Source organism: Microchirus variegatus (genome assembly GCF_963457635.1).
Source record: "Microchirus variegatus genome assembly, chromosome: 10".
Classification (NCBI taxonomy): domain Eukaryota; kingdom Metazoa; phylum Chordata; class Actinopteri; order Pleuronectiformes; family Soleidae; genus Microchirus; species Microchirus variegatus.
This window is the reverse complement of record NC_139811.1, coordinates 13,365,351-13,388,998: the sequence shown is the minus strand read 5'-3', so window position 1 is coordinate 13,388,998 and position 23,648 is coordinate 13,365,351. Positions and strand designations below refer to the sequence as shown.

General features: G+C 41.1%; 2 protein-coding genes across 4 annotated transcripts in view; one reads left to right on the top strand and one right to left on the bottom strand.

The window, feature by feature from the left end:
* Window positions 1-23,648, top strand: part of septin9a (septin 9a) — a 55,365-nt gene that overhangs the window by 5,629 nt on the left and 26,088 nt on the right. For 2 of the 3 annotated variants that reach the window (XM_083896340.1, XM_083896339.1), the window contains exons 1-2: window positions 5,500-5,597; window positions 14,452-15,207. In XM_083896340.1, the coding sequence (XP_083752466.1) occupies window positions 5,543-5,597; window positions 14,452-15,207 (811 nt within the window). In that variant the 5' untranslated portion in view covers window positions 5,500-5,542. Of the gene's footprint in view, window positions 1-5,499; window positions 5,598-14,451; window positions 15,208-23,648 lie in introns of those variants that run through there. The other variant, XM_083896341.1, reaches the window with a different exon arrangement.
* Window positions 20,318-21,814, bottom strand: LOC310933009 (uncharacterized protein; the record flags this gene model as incomplete). Its single annotated transcript, XM_083896433.1, has 1 exon — window positions 20,318-21,814. One exon carries the CDS (start codon window positions 21,812-21,814, stop codon window positions 20,318-20,320), a length of 1,497 nt encoding a protein of 498 aa, XP_083752559.1.

Here is a 23,648-nt window from a genome sequence, read left to right as displayed (position 1 = left end):
TTCAGCATCACAGCCAACAAAGCTTTTGTTGTTTTAGGATGAATTCAGCAGAATCCTCTGCTCCTGGGACATACCTTTAAATAACAATGATTCGCTGAACCAGAATTTATACATTGATCATGTTTCATAACACATAACCATCATATACTTGTCAACGACTGCCAAAGAAACTCACTTTAATAACTTGTCATGTAGACGTGCTCAGATTTGAAAGAATGAACACATTATTTCTGAGTATTCCCTTCTTTATTTCTACCATCTGCTTCCTATCTGGTGTTGAAGTGGATTAAATCTTCAGGGGCATTCCTGACTAATGGATTAAGTGGTAAATAAACCATGGATAACTATTGCGATTTATTCTTGACTACGCGTAGTCTGTTTTTATTGGTGGACAAAGTTGCAGTTCACGTATTGCGGCAGTCATAGATATAAGGGTTCACTACACTCTTAGAAATAAGGGTTCCAAAAAGGGTCCTTCTACAAGGGCTGAGGTTCTACCTGGAACCATTTGCTTCTGAAAAACCCTTTCCTAAAGAAAGGGTTTCTTGGTAACACTAATGGTTCCAGTAAGAACCATTTTGATCCAGAGAACCCTTTAAAGGTGCCATATGTAGGAATGTGGCCACAAACGGTTACTACATTCAAATTCAAAATACCGAGGTCTTTTAGGTTTAGTTTTCTGACAAAACTGGCAACCCGTGGTTGCTCGGCAGCTGAGACTCTACTGACTGCAATGATTGGTAGACGGCGGTAGGTGGCGCCACATGCCAAAACATGATTTCAAAACATAAACATGATTTGCAGTCTGCAAAAGATATTTTTTAATGCAAATATTTTGTCTGTACTGTTGTTGTTGGTGGATTCAGTTTGTTATATGAACATTATTCCTGAGTCTCTGTGACATATAAGGAGGATTTTATGGCCAGTTGCTTTAGATTTATTACATAATGCACATTTAAAACCCCTTTCCTGAATAAAGGGTTTTAAAGGGGTTTTTGGTGGAACCTATATAAAAAGGTTCTACCTGGAGCCAAAAAGGGTTCTCCTATGAAGACAAGCCGAAGAACCTTATATGCCTCTACACTTTTATCTCAGGATTTCTCTCCACTGGCTTTACAAGACAGGAGGAGGTGAAGTGGTGCCTCGGAGTGTGGATCTGTGCGTGCATGCGTGTTTGTGCGTGGGGTAAACGACCGCTGACCTTTTCCCGCTCAGGTCTATGTCATTGTCTTGGCATCGCCCTGGCAACTGCCACACTGGCTGAGCATCTGTTTATACAAGTCCCTCTCGGCTGCTCTCATTTTTCAGGTCTTAGCAGGGCAGGAGCGAGTGGCGAGGATCTGGGTTTCTTTAAGCGGTGACGGCTGTTTCTGTCTCTCTCTCTCTATACACACATACACACGACAGTGCAATGTAACACCAGCAGCTGCCCATTCAAATACAATACACTGTACTTATTTTCTGGAAATGTCGCACCCCGACACTTGACAGAGTGGTTATTGTAAAAACTATTTTAGAATGAGGTGAAGGCCTGAGATAATATGCCTTTGTCACAATTTGATTGTATTGAGATACTTGGGTGCTAGTTGGATTTGTGTTGTACCTTTTTTTGCAATATATTTTTATTGATTCCAGGAGATGAAACCTTAGTTTTATACATATTTCTGATTCTTAAAGACTGGCATTTTAATTGATAAATTCACCTGATCATGTTCACATAATAGTTCTTTAGACGATAAGGGTGTTTGGCTCAGAAATGTTCTGTTGACCGGCACTTTACACTATTAATATTCGTTTTTTTGTATCATAATATTAATTTTTATCTGTTACAGTTTGTCATTGATGGATTTTCTTTAATAAATTGCATGAACTTAAATGTACTTTAAGATGGCTTTTGTTTTTATGCACGGTTCAGGGTTCACGGTCAACTCTGCTAATAAAGACAAATGAAAGAGAATCCTGGGCCAAAATGAATGGAGCCTCTCAAAACAGCATTCAAAACCATGGATTGCAGAAAACACTGATAAACGGAACCTCTAAGATGACAAAGAATAGTTGTCACAACAATCGTCATAAAAATAGTCACAGTACGTGTGACAAAACTTTACCTCACAGATAATGACATACTGTTTCTCTTGGCCTGAATGTGAAAGCATGGCTGGCTGTGACATAAATAAAAGAGTTTGCAGAATGATGAGGCCCAAACAAATATCCTATAGTCCTTTCTCAGTGTGACAGTTGTTACAGCAGATTGGATTAGCATGGTTGGGGCTTGCTGGGGCATGCAAGGATATGCAGTGCAAGGAAGTGTGCGTCTGTCTCTCTCTCTCTATCTGTGTGTGTGTGTTGTTGGGTGCTGCCCGAAATGCTAGATGTGTCACTCGCCTTAGTGTGTGTGTGTGTGTGTGTGTGTGTGTGTGTGTGTGTGTGTGTGTGTGTGTGTGTGTGTGTGTGTGTGTGTGTGTGTGTGTGTGTGTGTGTGTGTGTGTGTGTGTGTGTGAGTGAGAGAGAATAATATGAATATGGTGCTATGGGAGTGGAGGAATCTGACAAACGTGTGTTGTGCCGATCACACTGTGTGGGATTAGGGTGTGTCCAGAGCAGGATTCCCACCCACCCCCCCACCCCCCATGTCTCCATCTTTATCTCTTTCCAGATCACATTACTGTAAAGTTATAGCGACACAGCGACCAGCACCGCCGTTGCCCATAGTGACGGGCTTTATTTATAGGCGCAATGCTGACCTCTGCTGGAGGAAGTTACTCAGTATCACTGATGTTGTGTGGCGCTCGCAGCTCAAATCTCGAGCTGACTTTCACTGACACTTCACTGAGCACACGCCCAACAAATGTTCCCACTTAGGCAACAAAGAAAAACAGCATATTGCAAACAAACAAACAAGCACGCCAAAACGAATGCTTTTACTTCTTCGTGGCATCCTTCCAGGAATCGGTCCAATATTCATGTTAAAACATTTATTGAGGGCCAGTGTTTTTCCTTACATCATCATTCATTTTTATTGCATATTTATGTGCTATTTTACATGGTTCAGTGGCAGGGAAATGTGGTGTAAAACAAATCTCAGAATGCAGGTTCTGGTCCAGTAAAAGTATGTGTGTGTGTGAACTTGAGCACATCTGTGTTTATGATCACGTAACATGCCTAACAGGAAAGCGTCGCTTACGCTGATTCCAATGTAAGCAGCAAGTTTTGCATTACGTGCTTGCCAGACACGCAAAGGTTGAAGTCCCAAAACCTTATGATAAATAACACTTTCGGACATCAGCTGTTGAAGAATGTTTTCCATCGCTTTACAGCCTGGATAACATATTTGAGCTCAAGTCCAAATCTTTCTTCATATCTCTACTTTTTTTTTTCTTATCATCTGTCCATACTAATTTATATTCCTGCAATTTTTATTTCCCAGTGCTGCCTTTACTTTTGGAAGCAGTTTACGTACATATTTGCTGCTTGGAAGTAGCTGAGTTCAGTAAGTCGGTTATAAAGGGTTCATTTTGGTGCAGGGGCCAGTGTTTTCTGTTGTTGTTGTTGTTGTTGTTGTTGTTGTTGTTGTTGTTGTTGTTGTTGTTGTCAGGATATGCTTTTGTTGTCTCTGGGAAACTTCTCATTGGGTTTGATCAGAATAGTACAACGTCATTTCATGGTCCCTTGTAGGGCTGAAATAATAACTCGGTTAATCGATTATTTATCGATTACTAAATTAATCGTCAACTATTTTGATTATCAATTCATCGGCCTGAGTGTTTTTAATGAATTAAGGCACATTGCTGCTGAATATTCTTCATCCTTTCCCCGTTTGAGAAACACTGATCGACATTTTCGAACATTTTATGAACCAAACGATTACGATTAGAATAATCAACAGATTAATCGATGATGAAAATAATCGTTAGTTGCAGCCCTACTTCCTTCATAACAACGAAATACTCACACTGGTTTTGCCTAGCTGTTCTTCTTAGGACACATTCATTTGGACAGCATAAACAAGTAATAAAGTGTTATTCCTACCGAGTTAATGCCTAACCTTAACTTTAACCGAACCACGATTAAGAGCTTAGCCCCAAACTCAGTGTTGTAATTTGTTCGATCTAATTATCTTACCTAAATCAGATGAAGAAGGGTTGGTAAGGGTGTGTATTTATATAGAGATTTTCTAGTCTTGATGAGCTGCTTTACACTTCAGTTTTGCCATTCACCCACTTCACACGCTTCGACATGGGGTTCAATGTCTTGCTCAAGGACACATATAGCCTAGCAGAGCCAGGAATTGAACCCACAACCTTCCAGTTGAAAGACAACTTGCCCTATTACTGAGCTACCATGGCTCACTTTTTTAACTCCTCAATTTTGTAATATTTTTACTTCTAAAACTTAAGTACACTTACTTACTTAAGATAGTAGATACTTAAGCACAATAAATGAAATATACTTTAAGACTTTTACTTCAAATAATTACAAAAAAAACTTCTACAACTTCTACCAAAGACATTTTCTGGATTCTTTTAGGCACTTTATACAAGATTGGCCAAACTTAACCAGCTAATTGAGGTTCTGTCTCATTAGGAACAGTTTTTGGTCTCCATGAGGACTGCTGGTCCTGACTAGGTCAGTGTTTATGTCTCCTAAAGAAGAACACACACACACACACACACACACACTCACTGACCACAGCCCCTGTCATCCCCTCCCCCTCTGCCCCCCCACACACAGCAGCTCATTCACATGGTCATTAAGTCATTAGGCGACTTATTTATTGATGCCTGCCTCCAGAGCGACTGAGCATGTCAAAAGATCTACTCTGACCATGTTAGTCCATAATATGATCCCGCGTCCTCTCTGTATTTATTTTTCCTGTGTCCACTCTAACTTTCCCCTTCGTCTATTGATGTTTAGTAAAGATAGAGCTCGACGTATACGTGCATGAGGAAATCTCAGTCATACGTTTTTGACTATATACGTGGTTCATTAGTTTGCTGACTAAGTGTGTGAGTCATGTGACTGAGCTCACAGGAAGTGTGCTCCAGTGTCAGCATGGATATAATTTGCCTGGCCCAGTCAAAAATGAGGGCTTTCATAGAAAGGAGCCAGTCTGAGAGGACGGCTACAGAAGGGGAGGGAGGTTTTGGGAGAGAAGGGCGGAATGGGGGAGGGTTAGGGGGACAGTGAGCTAAAGGGAGGGAAGGAGGAGAGAGGAGGGAGGGGTGGGGAGGTTGTCATCGCTAGCTCATTCCAAGCTCTGGAAGTTGAGAAGGAGGAGAAGAGAAAAATAAGTTGCTGCTTTCAGAAAGAGAGGAGAGACAGGGAGAGGGTTTGGATCAGTGAGCTGCACAATCCTTGTGTGTTGTTTTTTTTTTTTTTTTTTCTTTCTCTCCCCTCCTCTCTCTTGCACGGACTCCTAATTTGGGATTTGTTTAAAACCGGGACTGTGCCTCAGGAAGACTTTTCCTTGCTGGGGAAAGGGAATCCTGCTCCCTCTTCTCTCGCGTTATACACAAACGCACATACACACTTGCTCCCCAAAATGTCTGATTCCACTGTCAACGCTCACTTGGAAGGGATCATATCAGATTTTGAAGGTCAGTTTTCTTGTGCTCCGCTTTTTCCTTCTTATAGGCACTCTTTCACGCTGCCATGAGGAGACTATAGATAGTTTCCACATGTTTGATTGGATCGAGTGGATCTTAGGAGTTAAAAAAAAAAGCAGAGGGTGTAGGTTTCTTTGACGTCTGTGGTGAGCTGTGGTGTTTGGAGAGGGAAATTGTTCTCGGAGTGTTGCTTTTTGTGGCTCTTTAACTTTGTTGTGATGCATGGCCACGGGTCACTTTGTGTTGTCATGTACTGTCTGTAATTGGGTCAGAGCTTTGGCGGCGTTGGTCAAAGAGAGAGAAAACAGCAGTCAGAGGAAAGTGTGCGACTGATTTAAGTGGAGGAACCTCTGTCGTAGAGAGGCCCCCGTGAGTCTGTTTGTATACTGTATGCTTGCTGAGGAGGCAGCGACTGACTGATACAGTTGTGAGGGGAACACCTGGCCCACCTCCCCCCTTTCATCTCTTTGCCCCTGGCCCACAGTTTCTCCTGTCAACCGTCTCCTCCCACTCCCCCTTCCTCCTCCTCTAAGTCTTCATCCTCTGGCTGCGCTTCCACTTTTCCTCTCTCAGCAGCTTGTCCATCCTCGGCCTTCCCCCCCCCCCCCCCCCCTCCGGCCTCTCTGCTGGTGGTTGCAAGGAAGAGGGGACAGGCGGGGGTTGACAGGCTGACACCTTTCCCCCAACCTGTCTGTCTATCTGACTGTCTGTCTCCTGTCTCTCACAAACACATAGCCATTAGGAACGCATCCATACTTGTCCGGAGCTGCTCCTCTGTCAACACTAGTTTGCTTGTGGTATGTCTGATGCATTTCTCGGGCCTCCCTTCTGCCTCTCGACCCCATCTTTTAGTCATTTAAACTGCTGGCTTACACTGTGCAGCAGAGCAGAAAGATGAGTGGCATTCAGGAAAAAAGGCGAGTGAAAAACAAGTGTGTTCTAACCATGTGCTTTTAGGCAGCCGTCACTCATGTGTAACACCAGCACAATGGCTCGCTGTTGTGATTGTCAAGAGTGTGTGTTGCCCCTGGTTGGGCTGAATGTGTGGCAATGACTCTGTGTCACCACCGTGCACACTGATGGATTACCATCTGTGGCTCGGAGGCAACTGCGTGTCACAGATGCGTTTCCTGTAACACAAATGTCATTTGACATGCTGTGAAAGCTCGTACATGTACTAACACAATAGGAATGAAAAGTTGCACGTCTTAACAACCGGATTCTGTTCTCTTTGAAGTGTTGCTGCTCCGGCCTTACATGGTCTGGTATGATCAGTATCTATGTTAGCAACATGTTGTGTTGTGGACATCACTGAGACACAACCTGAGCAATTGTTACACTTTGTTTGAGCTTTTATCATGATCTCGTTTTGATTTCTTGTGGCCATCGGTATGGGTTTTATTCTGCCGTGGGTAATATTTAAATTAGATTATTATGATGTTTTGTATGTGAAAGGCCACAGACACCTACTACACCTACTGTGAAGTATTGATACATCTCATGTATTTTCCATGTATCAAACATGTATAGTAATATTTTATGAGCTCTAATTATTAGGGATTGATAAATAACTAATTGCGATTAGTGATTTTTTTGTGATATGTGTGCTGATCTGTGAGAAAAAAAAGCTGTTCTGCAGTTGAATAGAATATGCAAAATAAGATTTGTGTAGAACGAGATCATTACATTTGGCTTTTTGGCTTTAAATTTGAAAATTGCAGTAAGCTGTACCGCGAAAAGTCACCGAAACCCAGTGGTAGTTTTGAGTGAGTAATATTTGCCATGTCACCTCACTGATTCACTCTGTCATGCCTTTGGTCGATGACGTCTGTGAGAGGCTGAGAGAGACAGGAGACAGGAGTTTCTTGCCCAAGGCTGATGACCTAAGCTGTGACCTTAGCCGCACAAACACACAGATCATTGACCACTGAGCCACTGGGCTTTCCGATGGGCAGAACAAACACACACACACTGAGTTTCACACAGCTTCATTTTGTACCACTCCTTGAAAGAGAGCTGTTCTTTTTTTTTTTTGTTTAATTCTCTTGCAAACAGCCCCTCGTGTTTCCTCCTCATCTGAATGTGATGAGGGCCGGCACAGAGTGAACAATGAGTCGCTTAATGACTCAAACGTGAACCAGATATCTGTTCAAGAAGCAGGACCAACAACGTGTGACTGTTCTCTCTCCTCTCTCAGCTGATCTCCTTTTCCTCTCACTTGACTGTGCTGGATGTGAAGGGCAGTCCGATGGTCCAGTGAGAGGAAATTCCACAGGAGGAGATTTCTGTGGTGGATGAAAATGTCGGGGTAGGCAGTGGAGGAGTGGATCTCGGCACAGACGGGCCTATATATTTCAACAACGTTGAAATGTGTGACGTTCCTTCCTGATCCTGATTCAGCGCCTCAGAATTCTGACTCGTTTATAACCAGGTTGTTGTCATACTCAGTGCTCTTTAATCACATGCCAAGTGATTTTAATGATGCTTTGTCGGAAAAATCTCATCAATGGCGATTATGGGAAGTTTGTCGAGGCCTTTTTTTTTTTTCCAGTGACCCCTTGAAGTCAGTTGTGGTGCTGAGCAGATTTGAAATCTCAGTCTTGTGACAAAACGACAGGACGAGCCTCACAGAGCTTCCTCTGGAAGAGACTGATGAGAACTCTGGTCGCTGGAGTTTGCATCCTTATCAGCATTATCAGTGCTGCTCTATACCCACAGCTAGGAAAAGGTTTCCTGCTAATGACGCCAGTGCCACTGGTGCTGCTGGGAAGCACCAAGGGTCACGCTGAGGTAGAGTGAACACAGCAGGTCTTTGTTATGCTTTCATGTTACTCCTAGCTGTTTTTCTCCTTGTCGAACATGGTGATGCCACGGGCAAGATCCCAGAGTTATCAGCAGACTCGTTGCTGTGGCTGAAAACATCTGTGCCACGATGAAAGATTTGCTTTTATAAGTTGAGGAGAAACTGTTTTTCTTGTGTGTCTTTAAGGAAAGGAACGTGTCAACAAGTGTAATAGACACCTCCAGGAAAAAAGAGTTATCATATATTAGCTATTTAAGAGCTGAATGCTCTTGATCCAGCTGGTTTCCAAGCACAGTGTGACATGCAGACCCTGCTGTGGTCACCTGCCTATTTTTTTGTCAGGGAAAAGAGTGACTTGAGTTGTGAAAACTCAACATGTTGAACTAAATCCTTAAGATTTTACTCGTTGTTTTAGTGGTTAATGTGGGAAAAGCATGTGCAATAACAATATTGATAATTATCCCAAGCGATTAAAGGTGCTATATGTAAGAATGTGGCCAAAAACAGTTACTACATTCAAATTCAAAATACCGAGGTATTTTAGGTTTTGTTTTCTGACGTAACTGGCAACCCGTGGTTGCTCGGCAGCTGAGACTCTACTGACTGCAGTGATTGGTAGACGGTGGTAGGTGGCGCCACATGCCAAAACATGATTTCAAAACATAAACATGATTTGCAGTCTGCAAAATATATTTTTTAATGCAAATATTTTGTCTGTACTGTTGTTGTTGGTGAGTTCAGTTTGTTATATGAACATTATTCCTGAGTCTCTGTGACATATTAGGAGGATTTTATGGCCAGTTGCTTTAGATTTATTACATAATGCACCTTTAATTCTTATTTTTTTCCAATGAATCTAACAATTAATTTGCTGATTAACAGTTTTTTTCTGATGATATCCACGTTTATCTCTTAACAAGTCCCCTGAATTTTTTGGCTTTTTTGCTCCATATAATGAAGAAATCATTATCATTTTGAAGTTTGCAAAACACAGTCAACATCGGGTTAGGACTGCAAATCATGTTTATGTTTTGAAATCATGTTTTGGCATGTGGCGCCACCTACCGCCATCTACCAATCACTGCAGTCAGTAGAGTCTCAGCTACCGAACAACTACGGGTTGCCAGTTACGTCAGAAAACGAAACCTAAAAGACCTCTGTATTTTGTATTTGAATGTAGTAACTGTTTTTGGCCACATTCTTACATATGGTACCTTTAAAAAGAAGAACACCTGTTATAATGTGTTTTATTATAATGATTTGATGGTTCAGCGTGTGTTTTAGCTTGCAGACTTCTTCTTCTTCTTCTCTTTTTATCTGGTGCATTGCTGTTTCTCAGAGCATTTGTGTGTTTGTGCATCCTCTTGAGCACATGAGACAAAAGTAAATTGTTGTGCAACGTAATTAAAAACAGACCCATGGCATTAATAGAGATTTAAAGCCCCACTTGATACCTTTAGTTCTCACCTTTGATGGCGAAGTTCAAGTTTTACAAACTACCTACTGAAGTGATTTTCAATTTCCTTTAACAACTGAAGACAAGAGTCAGCACGACATAGTATTAACCTGTTCACCTCATTTACTATCATGCTCAGAGAGTCGGAGGGAACTTCCGTGTGAAGCTCAGAACAGTAGAGGCCACAGTGGAGAACGAAATAGCAACATCATGTGTTTTTCTGGCTGTTTGACCATGTTTCAACGCACAACACGGGCCCAACCCTCATCTGACTGAGTGTTGGCTGAAAAACATCATGCTTGGCTGCAGTGTTTTCCTTATTTGGAGGTTGGAGGTTCAGTATGTGGACATGTTTACAGTACTATCATTAAATCTTCAAAGTACAATTTCCAGGTCAAAAGACAGGTAAAGGGAAAGGGGGAGTCAAAGCTAATGGAGAGTCAAAGAGAACCAGGGTTAACGTTTTGGTTCACGTTGCTGCTCATTAGTTTATCTCAGCCTGCAGACTCTGTGATCACTGCTATCACCTCACTGCAGCAGCAGCAGCACTTCAGAGACATCAAACGGCTGTTTTTCCCCTTTGAAAATACGACATATATACACACTACAACGCAGGCACAAACAGACAGTGTTGTATGCACAAAGGCAAATGTGCCAACGTACACAAAAATACATTTCACACACATCTAATGACAGAGAGTCTACAGAAGCTGAGATTATTCTTTCACACACACACACACACACACACACACATGTCTAATGATGCAGTGAATCTACAGACACATGACTTAGATTATGACTACAACTGGAGCCGATCAAGGCGGATTTGCTTTACTTTACAAAAACACACAATCGCACTTACAGGACGAGATATGGAAGCACAGCGGACAGCGCCTCTGTCTCAACTGTGTCTGTAGCTGCGCTCTTTTGTCGCCACGGAACAGGCACAACCACACAGTTAGCACAATTCTAGACAAACAGGTCATTAAATCCCAGCCAAACAGAGATCTTAAGTGGTCTGTGGCACTTTGAATATGCCGTTGCCTCTTAGTGTCACCGCTGCTCTATCTTGCAGTTAAAAGCTTACCATCTCACAATGGCTGAAACGGCGCAAGTCACTTTAATTGAAGGCGTTTGTGCTTCATTTCCTGTCTCAGATATTTGAGGTCTGTTTGAAAATCTGCATCAAATGAATTTCACATACAAATTTAATTGCGCAATTTCCTGCAAATGTGTTACATTTAAAGAACAGCGGAGCACATGAACAATGCTGTGTTTCAAACAGCTTTTTCCTCAAGTGAAATTATACTATTTCTTCTACCACTTTATCCTACAAGTGAGGGTCGCGGGGGGTTGCTGGTGCCAGTCGAAGCTGACATAGAGTGATAGGTGGAGTACACCCTGCACTCTGAGTCCAATTTGACTGTGAGGGGAAACCAGAGAACCAGGAGAATACATGCAACTCCATGCATAAAATCCCGGGTTCCAACCTGGTCGTGATCCTGGTCTTTGTTGCTGCAGAGACATGAGTGCTAACCACTAGGGGGTGTCCAAACTTGGCGGATTTGATAATGTGAAGATTTCCGTGGGGCAATGGCCTCTCAGAATTTTATTTTTAGTAAATGTTACATAGAAATGCACTGTTTTTTTAATAATTACATTTCCATTGTCACAATTATCATTTTTAAAGGGCAATGTAACCACATTTAAGCCACGCAGGAGTGGAAAAATTAAAAAATAAAAATAAAAACTAAAAGTATTTCACATTGCATTTAGCGGCTTCCCAGCACACCCTTGCTGAAACAAATTGAGGATATGGAAACCGAGAGTTCCGGGAATGTTGTCTTCCCCACATACTGATGCGAGGCTTGTCAGCGTTAAAGTAGGCCAGAAGTCTGCGCAGGCTCGGGTGTTTATCTGGGACGGGGGCCGCATTGCTCCAGGACTTGTTGCTGGGAGTAGCTGAGGTGAACAGCCCTCACATATATATGACACGGAGCTAAATATGGAAAAAAAACGATTCATCAAAAATAATAAGAAGCAAAACAAAAGGCTAATGGTGGTAGACTGGTGTCTAACCGCTGTAAAAGTGAGAGAGCTAAAAAAAAATGTCATGGAGATACAGCAACAATATACAGTATATTATATCAAAAGTTTAATATCCATATGAGAATATTGTTTATGTATTGTGCATAAGGCACTTTGAGATATAACATAGCAGAGTGCTTGTGCATTCACTACCTGTGGATTATCTGGAGTTTCTCCTGCTATGTTGCACTCAGTCAGACATTAAACAGACATTATACTCAGGAAATGTCTGCAGGAGTAACTTCTGCAGAAATTTGTGTTCAAACAAATGTTTGTGTGGCATTCATAGTGTGGACACTCAGACTTGTATTGCATGCATTCAGTAGGCCCTTACCCTAACCCTTAACCCTTAGAACACAGAGCATACAGGCTGCTTTTTTCCATTACTATGTCAAAACGTAAACACAGAGAATATAAGAATGTGCAATATAGAGTGTCTTATATCTTCTTTTTCAGCACAACCTATCTGATGAAAATGTTACTATATAAAAACACCTGAGCAAAAAGTACTCACAGTGTTCAAAATCGTACTGAATTTGTGAAATTTGCAAATACGTCACAGTTCAAATTTCGCTTGATCCTGGTTTAGCAAAATACTGTATAGATTTTATTGTGCATACATAGTTTATTTTAATTATACCCAGTTCACCCAGTGCCACAAAGGGTCATAAATTGTGTTTCTGCTCCCTCTGATGAAGTTGTACTGAAATAAAAGCCACAAACATCTGTTTCTATATGCTGCCTCCTCCTGCTCTTTTTGACTTAAAGTCTTTCATATACAAAACAAGAGCCAGCGCTGTGATAAACTGCGATGTAACTCTGAAACTCTAGTTTAATTATATCGATTATTCAGACTCAGTTACTTAACCCTGGCAATGTGGTTGTTTATTTTAGGGCCAATTTATTCAATGTTTGCTGCTTGTATTTACATTTGTTTTGTCTGTACAGTACACATCTGAGGTTGTTTTTAAATATGCCATAGAAATCAACTTAACTTCTCACTTTCACTCAGTCACTCTGATAGTTTTGCTTGACAGAGCAACACTATCAACAGTTACATACTGTAGCTTTAAATTGGCATATTTCAATCCGATAAGAATAAAACCCAAATGCTGTTGTGTTAAGTTAAAGCAGACGTTTCCGCTATGAACTGTAACGTGAGGGGTCACGCGACCAAACAGACGCATACGCGCGAGGGGGTGTGGCCAATGTGATTGCCTTCACGTGAGCAGGTGTGCGAGACTTCGCCGAGTCAAATTTTCAAGAGGGGAAAGAAGAAGACGTCGTTGTAGTTTCATGAATACTTCAAGGCGGAACTGTAGGTGTAGTTGTGTGTGCGTACCTGACAGTGTCGCTAAAATCCAGCAGTTGGGATTAACGACTTGTCTTTGTGTTTATTTTACCCCCACCGTGCGGATTACAAACCACAGGACGCCATCATGCTCTCCGGTTACGTGAAGCGTGTCAAATCCGGTAAGATCGTGAGACTAATAATAACCGCAACTTTCCCGTGTTATTGGCACTGGTTGTGACGCCGCACGACAAAACAAATGACTTATAATGACTCATAACTGCCCTCCGTCACCTTAAGCCTGTAATTAAAATGACTCGAGTTCTGCTTTGAGTTGTGGCAGTAGTTTCTATGAAGTGCTACAAACTCATGTTCCAGCATTAACCCATTAAATGGCATTTTGTATCTCTACAAATCGTCCACCATTGTTCTTAAAAACTCTTATTAAAATAGCTTTTACTTTGACCCACATTATCCTTTTCTCTAGCCTTTAAAATGCACTTATTTTGGTTTCAACACAAAGGTTTTCGGCCACCTTTTTAGATTTATTATTATTTTTGTGCAATGCTGCAATGACCATGTACTCTAATATTCTATACTTTATTGCAATACATCCGTGAAATATGAGAAATGTAGGTGCAGTTTTGAAATGATGTCTTTCAGAAAACGGAAATAGAAAAACAGCCTCTGAGTGAAAGTGTCAAATACTTCAACATAGAGTGCAATCCTAATGTCTTAATGTTATTGGTAAAACCTGGTGTTTATTATTGTTATTGGTGTTTGTCCTATTATTTCAGTGTTTATTTAAAGGTCTATTACATCAGGTTTATTCAAGGCATGCTCAAGCATTACATAACACATGTTGTGCGAGTCAAACTCATCGACAGCTTGTTAATGTTTAAGACCAACTTTCACATCATTCTGATCCAAATGCAAATGATTGCGGACAAATTCAGCAAAGCTGGTGAGGCCCTTTCTGCACAGTACAAACAGAGTAGAGACTTGTAGACCTGTCATCCAATGTAATCTCAGTTAGCAGTAGCATACATCTCGCAGTGATTTACACGATTTCCGAAGACCAGTGATTAAAGAGTAGCGCATGGTGGTACATGGTGAAGAAGTGTTTCCTGAAGTCAGTGCCAGTATCTGTATGAGCCAAGAGACTCTTCTGTTTCTTATCTAACCTTTAATTATCTGTGTGTTCCAGCACTGAAACGGTCATTCGAAGTGGAGGAGATGGATGCGTCCGTTCAACCATCATCCCTCTCTCGCCGCGCCACTAACCCTCTCCGCTCATCCACCTCCTCCACATCCAGCCAGCGCAGCTACGACCTGAGCTCCCGCAACTCTGACTACTCCTCCACCAGATCTTCCCCCTCTGAGTCCTCCAATCCACGCTCCCCAAAGACCGGTATGAGGCGCCTTGAGTTATCAGGGGGTCGAAACCCTGATGCGGCCTCGTCCCGCCGCACAGAAATCTCTATTGAAGTCTCCTCCAAGCAAGTTGACAACTCACCCAGCGCTGGCATTGCCCGCTTTGGCCTCAAACGACCTGAGGTAAGCCTGGGCAGTCGGAGCACCCCTGCGGACAGCTCTATCAACTCCGTCTCGGGCTCTGCAAATAGGCGGGCAGAGCTCAGCATGACACGGTCCCATGAGCCACCTGCCCCTCCAAGGAGGATGGATTCTCAGCTGGCCTCTGCCCCAGTCTCAAGGATCCCAGAGCCCCCTCAGAGAAGAGCAGAGCCCCCATCTCCCATCCTCAGTCCGGCTGAAGGGGCCTCCAGGAGGTCAGAGTTGCCCGTCTTCAGACAGCCAGACAGTTTAATGCCAGGCAACGCAATGGAGAACAACAACCACCTGCCCCCTGCACCCAGTGCTCCCCTGCCTTCACTGGCAGAGCCTCGGGTGGAGAGAGTGCAGTCTCCTGCCACAGAGACGCCCACAGCCAGACCTACAGACGGTGAGTACCTGTTCCTTTTTGCACATTGTTTTATACAAACTGTAACCTGTGTTGGCACGGGACCTACCTGTCGGCTGCTTTAGGGAGCAGGTCCTTCTTGTTGCTCGTCTTTAGACTGTAGCAGAACATTATTTGGAGCAAAAACATAGTCACATTACCCATGTTGATATCATTTTTATATTTTAATTTGATGACATGTTTTGATCCCCTTCCTTCTTTGTCCACTCTTCCTTGTGCAATGTAGCAATCTCTCGCTCACCCTCACACACACATACATGCTAATGGGGACAAAAGCAGAATGTCACTGGAACAAAGACACTTTTCAGTGCAAAATATAACAACATGATGTATTCAAACACAGTGCAGGTTTGGCTAACAGAGAGCTGGGGACACCCCCACTGTCTTTCTTTCTCCCTCATTCAGTAGCATTTGTCTGTTATTCTCTTTTCTCTCCATCTGCGATCATACCATCGAAAAAAACACAGCTGACTAATGGGTTAGTTGCACTGTGCCTCGGGACGTATTTGGAGTATTTAAGAAAATAAACTGTCAGCTTGTCTCGGATTTAAAAGGACAAGCTACGCTGGCACACACACACATGCACACACAGAATATTTGGGAACATACAGCCATAAACATTAGTATTTTAGAGAGACGGAGAGATGATCTAAACACAGCCGGTATGCACACATGGTCTTTGACACAGCAGACAACTATTGATCAACAAAAGTTTTTGGGCAGAATGTTGAGTTTTCCTACCTCATAGATGTATCTGTGAGCATATCATTTAAATAATTTATCATCTTTGCTAGTTATTTAGCTGATCTGCAAATTTGATAGACAACAGAGATGTTTCCTTTTTTGGAAGACTTGTAGAACAGTGCCAGATTAACCCCAAGCGACCTAGCAGCTCTATGCGAAACGCGGAAGTGATTGTATAACTATCCCATAGCTCACACCAACCCAAAAGTGGAGTAACTCAATGCCATACACAACAAGAATGATTCCTGCACTCACAGCTTGTACCTTAAGCATGGTAATACAAGAGCTTTGACTGGTTTTGACTTTCTAATACAGTGGAAATCTGTTATTGGCCCATGCCTAAACCGTATGTAAACCATGGTAAACCTTTCAAATGTTTACCCTTACAGTGTTGTTTTTCATCAGTGTTCAAGTCTTTGTTCTGTGAGATTTGATTACAACTAGTTTCAGCATGGCAGATCTTTTATAAACGTAAGAACTTGCAACACTCTGGCAGCATCTACCCTGTGATGAAATCACCTGATCATTATTTTACCAGGTTGTTTCTTATCTTTTCACTTTCCTCTTATATCACAACTTATTCATGTCCAGTATATAGAAATTATTAATCATACACCGTGTATTGGAATGCATTTCTACCATGATTTAATTATACCACTTAAATCACAGTTTAGTCACATTACACCAGGCCCTTTAGCAGTTCTCGTAATGCATTTATTCTTGATTTCTTCTCATTTTCTACCTCATGACATTGCAATGCAGCTATGAAATTAAATTACCAGCCATGAAGTGGTCAAGCTCAAGTTTTTTAAGCTTGTCGGTCTAGACTATCTGTGCATGTAGGTCAGTGTGGGTGTTGATGAGAATTGCAGGGCCGAGTCCAGGACAGTACTTAATAAAGTAAAAAAAAGTAGCCCAGATAACTTGAACTTAAATCAAATGAGTCAGACTTGAAATACAGTAATAAATAGAGTTATGTTAACTACTACCTTCATGTATTATAAATGAGTGCAAAATCTATCCTTGTCTCAACAGTACAGATGTGTCTTTTCATTGCCAAACAGGTGGTTATATTGGATATTTGTCGGGATGTCTTTTTGTTGTAAATTGCGTCATAGGTTTTATTAAAGCAAAAAAAAAAAAGCCCCACTCCTGTAGAATGAATTATGCATACTGCTGATGTCAGATCTAGGATTAGTTCACATGTAAATTACCCTAAATTTGACTAAGAGTTGTTGAATTTCCAAATGAGTGCCTACTAATATGTTGTGACCTTTTTGTTGTTACAAAGTTTCATCCAGAATACACAAAACATCTGACAAGGTACCTTGAAAATGAATTTCTGTGATCTACACTCTTATGTTGCTCATTCACTGTGGATGAAACCTGATATTTGTGCTTACCCTGTGATGTTTTTTCTTTAGCGCCACCCTCAGGACTATCCTTGCACTATATCTGAATTTCTGGTACACCTCAAAGCTGTGTCTGTATGACGCAGAATAATGCAGCATACATTTCAATATGTTCCCATTTCAGAGACATATTTCATGTTATCATTTTGATTCTCAGCTGGGCTTCAATAGAGGACGGACTGGTTTTTATTATGGTAGTAAAGCTTGTGCTTTATATGTGCCTTTGTGTATGCTGGAGCTTCAGAAGCAACACTTATCTTGTTGTATGTTCTGTTTGACTCCCTCCCTCTTTTATTCTCTCAGGACAGCTCATCTTTATGCTGGTGTGTCTGTGTGTGTGTGTGTGTGTGTGTGTGTGCGCGTGCGCGCTACTATCTGGAGACAGCTGTGCTCATGGGCTGCTCTTACTGGTGGAGTAGTATCCAGGCGTAGGCGGCAGGGAGGTGATACATTCCAAATCTGGAGGTCATAAAACATTCTGCATAAAAATAGAAAGCCTCCAATTTCCAGTTTTCACATTGTGCCTAGCTTCTCTCTCTCAGTATTCACTTATACAAACAAACAATATTTCAAACAACAATATTCAATTTCACTTATTTTGACTTTTACTAAAGGTTTTTCTTTGCTATGGTTTAAAATGCACCTTCATTTGTGAACCAGACAGCAAATTCACTAAATTACAGAGATGTGGACGTGTGTTAGTAGAAGGGGAATAAGCAAGGAAAAGTGAGAGGATAGAGTCTGAACTTATGCCACATTTGGCTCAGATTACCCCCTTTCAGCTCAGTCATGCATGTAAAAAAGAAAAACCAAAAACCTTGAGCAGAATCGAGGAGCAGGAAGGAGGTGGAGAAAGACAGAGAGAAAGGAGGGTTAGTGTTGGTGGGCAGAAGGGGAGAAGGAGAAAATTCAAGAGAGACATAAAGCATGCAAGAAAGAGTGTGATTTCCTGTAAAGTCTGTCTACAGGGAGAAAACAAAACAAGGAAAGCCCACTTTAACCTCCAAATATTTGGGAGTAAAGCTGCAGTGACAGACCACATTTCGACGACATACCCAACACTACAATTTACTTCCCATTTCCATAACAAGTACACACTGCACTGATTCAGGCAAAATGGTTCAGATATTTACTTTTTGACATTTTTGTTTTCTGTTCAACTCTTCGGGGTTTACTTGTTATCACTCTATCTGGTGGGGCACTCGTCTCTGTCATGTATTGCTCCGACTCCACTACATGCATATTGTCTGAGGGCCTACGTGATCTGTAATAGGTTGATAACTGCCTCTCAGCTCCTGTTTGTTTCTGTGCTTATTTCGTCAATCTACACATATTTCCTTATTTACTGGATATAATAAGGTCAAGAATGTGTCACCCAGGGCAGAGGGACTGATGAACATGCTGATAAGTGATAGACCGGTTGTTGGTGTGTCGTAAAACACAAGGTGCAGTAATGATATGCTCTGTTTTGGTTGATTTGTTGGCTGTAACGAAGAGCAGCTGTGTCTAGTCTTGTGGCTCTTCCACAGGATGTGATCTCATGTTGACACACTCGCACACAATTATTCATTCTGTACACAACTCATCTTAGTTTCCTGTCCATGCCATGACCTTTTCTTTATTTTGTATTGGCTGCTGTAGATACAAATTTCAGAGTCTGGTTTTGTATCATTTATTTTGATAAATAAAGTATTATCACTGACCAAATGTCATTCACAAAGTATACACATAGTTTATCTTATCAAGTAGTTGCATTACAGTTATTTTCTGAAGCCACTGTTGTCACATTGACTCATGTTATCGATCATTATGTTTGTAGCAAAAAGGTTGTGGGGCTTCTATGTAATATAGAGCAATTCTAGTATTTACAGTACCACCATGCAATATATAACGGAAAAGTTATACAATCAATTTCATGATGCTTTGATTTATGAATTTGGGACGATTGTGCCCCTTTTATTCCCACTCTGCCATGAATGCTTTCACAGTATAACTTTGGTGAGTGAGGGAAAACTATTTGAAGCTCCAGTCCATCAGGAAAGAGGTTTTGTTTTCTATACATCATGGTAAGCTTTTTACCACTCAGAATTAGAGCCAAATAATTAATTTCACCATCTAGCTGCAGGGGGCACCACATGCTTAGCACACATTCAACACTGAATTTGTACATTTAACAAAACAATGTGTAAAGTTACAGTGGCAATATATATACATGTTAATATTTGAGTTGTATTTTGTCAGTAAGTTGTTAGCACACTGAGACACATATCTTGAACTCTATAAGCTCTTATCTGTCAACTAATTCAATTCCCTGCAGATCATAAAATACATGCAGATTCTTTAGACATTCCTCATCGCCATTGAACTAAAAACATTCTCAACTTTTAGACATTTGCTCACAGACAAAGATGTCTTTAACAATTTGCTCTGGACTCAAACATTTAGGAGAGGAACCTTTGAATACTTTTTTCTTAAAGCCAAATCTGCAACAGTTTTAAATGATGACTCATCTTCTGACGTGTTTGGTCTTGTGCTGGCCTGCTGAGTGCTAACCCAGTTCCACCACATTAACAGCACTTTTCTCTACTACACAAACATAAAGGCCTTTTCATAGTCTTGGTCAGGACTTGGCTAGAAACCAGGATGTTCACATGTCACAAGGTTTGGAAATGATCTTGTTGATAAATCACTTATCTGTGTTCATGAAAATAAAAACACTCCTGTGGGTTAGGTGCAGACATAGTGGGTTATATGCACAATTTTCAACATAGAAGAAACAGTAATAATCCAAAATACACAGCCATTATTATAATACAATCTTGATTTCTTGATAACAACAAAACAAATCTAACTCAGGGTTTATATATTGGCATGTTTTTCCCCTCTGAGACATGATCACATAAAGATGAATTTAACATTTACATTAATAATCTTAATCAACTCCAACTTGGAGTGGATGCTGCAACATCTCCTGAAAGTATGAATCGAGCTTGGACTCCAGAGGCAATTGCCAAACCTGAGTGATAGTCATAGACATAATGAGATTGGTCATGAAAATCAGTGCTAGGTTTGAATTTGGTTGCCCATTGCCACTGCCACCATTCATATTGATTTGTGGCTTTATCTGCAGAGGCATAGAACCCAACCCAAGATTTTTTAAATTCTGACCTCCACTGACGGAAGCCCTTCTTGATAAATAAGCGAGCACAAGCCTTGCCATCTTTTACAAAGAGCTGGAGTTTTGCGTTGTAGCCTGCTATGTTGACTGTTTCATCTGCTTTGAAATTCTTAAACTCAGGACCTCGGCAAATCTCCATTCCAGTCACTTTCCAGAAGCAGCATCGTCGTCTCACCTTATGTAATCGGGCCTGAAGGCCTTTATTAAGTGGTACTGAGGTGTCATAACTGCCTGACTCCTTGTTCCCAATGCACCTATAAGTCCCGCTTGCTTCCTGGTCCCTGTTGTTGTTGAATAGCACAACCATCACTCCCTCATTTAGACGATGTTGAGGAATGTTGCTCCAAAGAATCCTGGCTTTTCCATTAATTCCAGTCGTCACCTGTAGGTGTATCGCGTCCCACTCTTGTTGTAGATATATACCATGTCTTGAAGTATTATAAGTGTTATCATCCCTTGGATGTTGTCTGTTTTCTGGAATGTTGACAACAAAATCAGGTTGTGTGTTTCTTCTCGCTGAACGCTCAGGCTTCTTATTAGGTTGGTTATCGGAGTGTTTCTCCTGTATCACAATAAACAGCAGCAGTCCAAGGCAAGCAAGGTCACCCCATGTGATTTTGATGTTCCTTAACTGGAAATCATCACTGTTACTTCCAAAGTGATTTCTGAGCTCTGACAGTGACTGTTGGTCTTCTCCCACAGAAAAATCTCTGATTTGTCGTAAGAGGCTGGTAGTGACCTGGTACGTATGATCTGGATCATACATTGTCCCCTGATGCTCAGAAGCCTCGTAATGCTGTGTGATGTACACTTGATCTACTCTCTGCGACGCTTGGCTTCCTGTGTTTTGTTGCCGGACTCTGAATATTATCCGGTCCATGTTCCTCCCTCTATATTCTGACTGAGGATGGACAACATAATCTGGAAGTTGTGATGTGCCCTGATTAAGATTGCCAAGAGTGAAGTATTGGTGGCCAGGAGGTGGTGGGTCCAGCACTCTCTCAAAGTTTCCATAATGATGGGAGCCATAATCTCCATGATTTGGATTAAAGGTTAGCCGTATGACATTATTATTGTCTATATCAATGACATTGGCAAACCAGTGGAGTAGCAGAAGACTGTGCTTGGGCACAGATTGGCCAAAGTTGACTTTCTTCAAATCGTTGATTGATTTGAGCTTTTGTAGAGCTCCCACAGAGGTCAGGACGAGGAACAGAGTGATGCAGCAACTCTGGACTCTTCCTGAAATGTTCATTGTCCTGCAACGATATTTAAATGTTTCAAGGTTGACAGATATGGCTATGTATGGAATTAGGTTTGTGTCAATTTGAGGTTTGTGACATTTAAATTAAAAAAAATTACATAAAACTACTTTGTCGGATGTCGACGGGGAAAACTTGGGGAACGAGTTCCACTAGAGAGTGATTCAAAACCTGTGATTACTTGTGGTCTATTGAGCTTGACGGCAGCTTCTTAAGGCCTGCCCATGGTCAGAATCGCAAACAAAAATCCACAGCACGAAGAACAAATCAGAGAATCGGGGGGGGGGGCAAAGAATAAGTGAGGGAGCGAAAAGAACAAATCAGAGAGTCCGAAAAAAAGGGGAAGGAGTGCAAAGAACAAATCGGGGAGCGCAAACAAATGTATTTTCAAACAATAAAATACAATATTTTTGAATGATTAAATCAATATTTTATGTGCTTCTTAAAAAGTGTTGTTTGAAAATATTGACACAAATCTAATTCCACATTTAGGTAAGTTTGCTCCTGGATAATGTGTGTGTGTGTGTGGGTATGAAACAATGGCACAGCAAAATATCTTGAGAATACCAAGTGCAATGTAATTTACTCTAAATTCAAACGAACAAATCACAAAGACTATAGGTAAATATTATGTTAGTTATGTTGTGTGGGAAAACAAGGTTAATCGTAAAAGGTAGCAATAGAACATAAGAGCGCTCACCTTTGTTGGAGTGCTGCAGTCAGATGTCTGCACACTGTGTTTGTCTCAGCTCAGCTTTATCTGCCCCTAGGTTTCCATTTCCTTGTAAATGAAACTTGCGAAACAACTAATGGTTGTGGTTACAGGAAGCTTAATGCAATGGTTTCAATTCCCTTCTGCTGCTGATTAGTGTTAGTGGTCATAAGTGGAATGGGTTACAAAGTGGATTTATCCTGTTGGGTAATATTTATTTTTTTCAGCAGGTTAAACATGAAATCTCGTCTGTGCAAACACCAGTTTGACATCAAGCAGGTCCTTTGGACTCCAGGGTGAGGCACTATAATAGTTTCTGGCTTATGATTAGCCAGTATTTCTTTATAATTTGCTAGTATTTGCTTATTACATATTTCACATCATACCGCTGTCATCTACTGTTCGGTATTTTCTGTCATTTTTATATTTATTTTAATGCATTCAGAGTCACTTGAATTAGATTTCTTCAGACTTTTGGATCCCAAGTGTGTTGTGTTGTTGATCAACCATAAAACAAATGCAACAATGAAAATAGTGGTTAGTTGTACACAGTCTTGAATTAATTAAAATTGGAACGGTTTTGTTTTGCTCACTCTTTGAGTTGCACTTCTGTGTTTTATAATTATCGACACAAAAACAAACTGCCTCTACATTTGAATGATCTTATTTTACACAGGGATCAGGCATTTTTGGTGGTAATGGTAATGATACCAGTATTCAAAAAGTAGGTTTAATTTCACCTGTTTGACCCCAATTACACTGGCAACATTTTATACTGGAAAGCACCTAAAGTAAAATGATGACATGAGGAGTACATAAGGCTTGAGATTTAAATGCAATACAAGGTGTGTTGTTGCAAGAAATGTTTTGTAAGTAGTTAAAAATGCACCAGTACTAGATTGGTACGCACTATTGATCGATACATGAAGTTCAGGGATAAGAATCATCTGTGTGGCCAGTGTTAGGGAGGGTAAAAGGACACTGAAACAAACATAGGCCTGGGCATTTTAAGAAAATGAAACCAAGAGATAATTGCATTTGTCTTTTACACTTTTATTTTCTGACCAAACAACCCCTCCTAAAAAGCAAATGAACAACAATATGTATTTAACTTC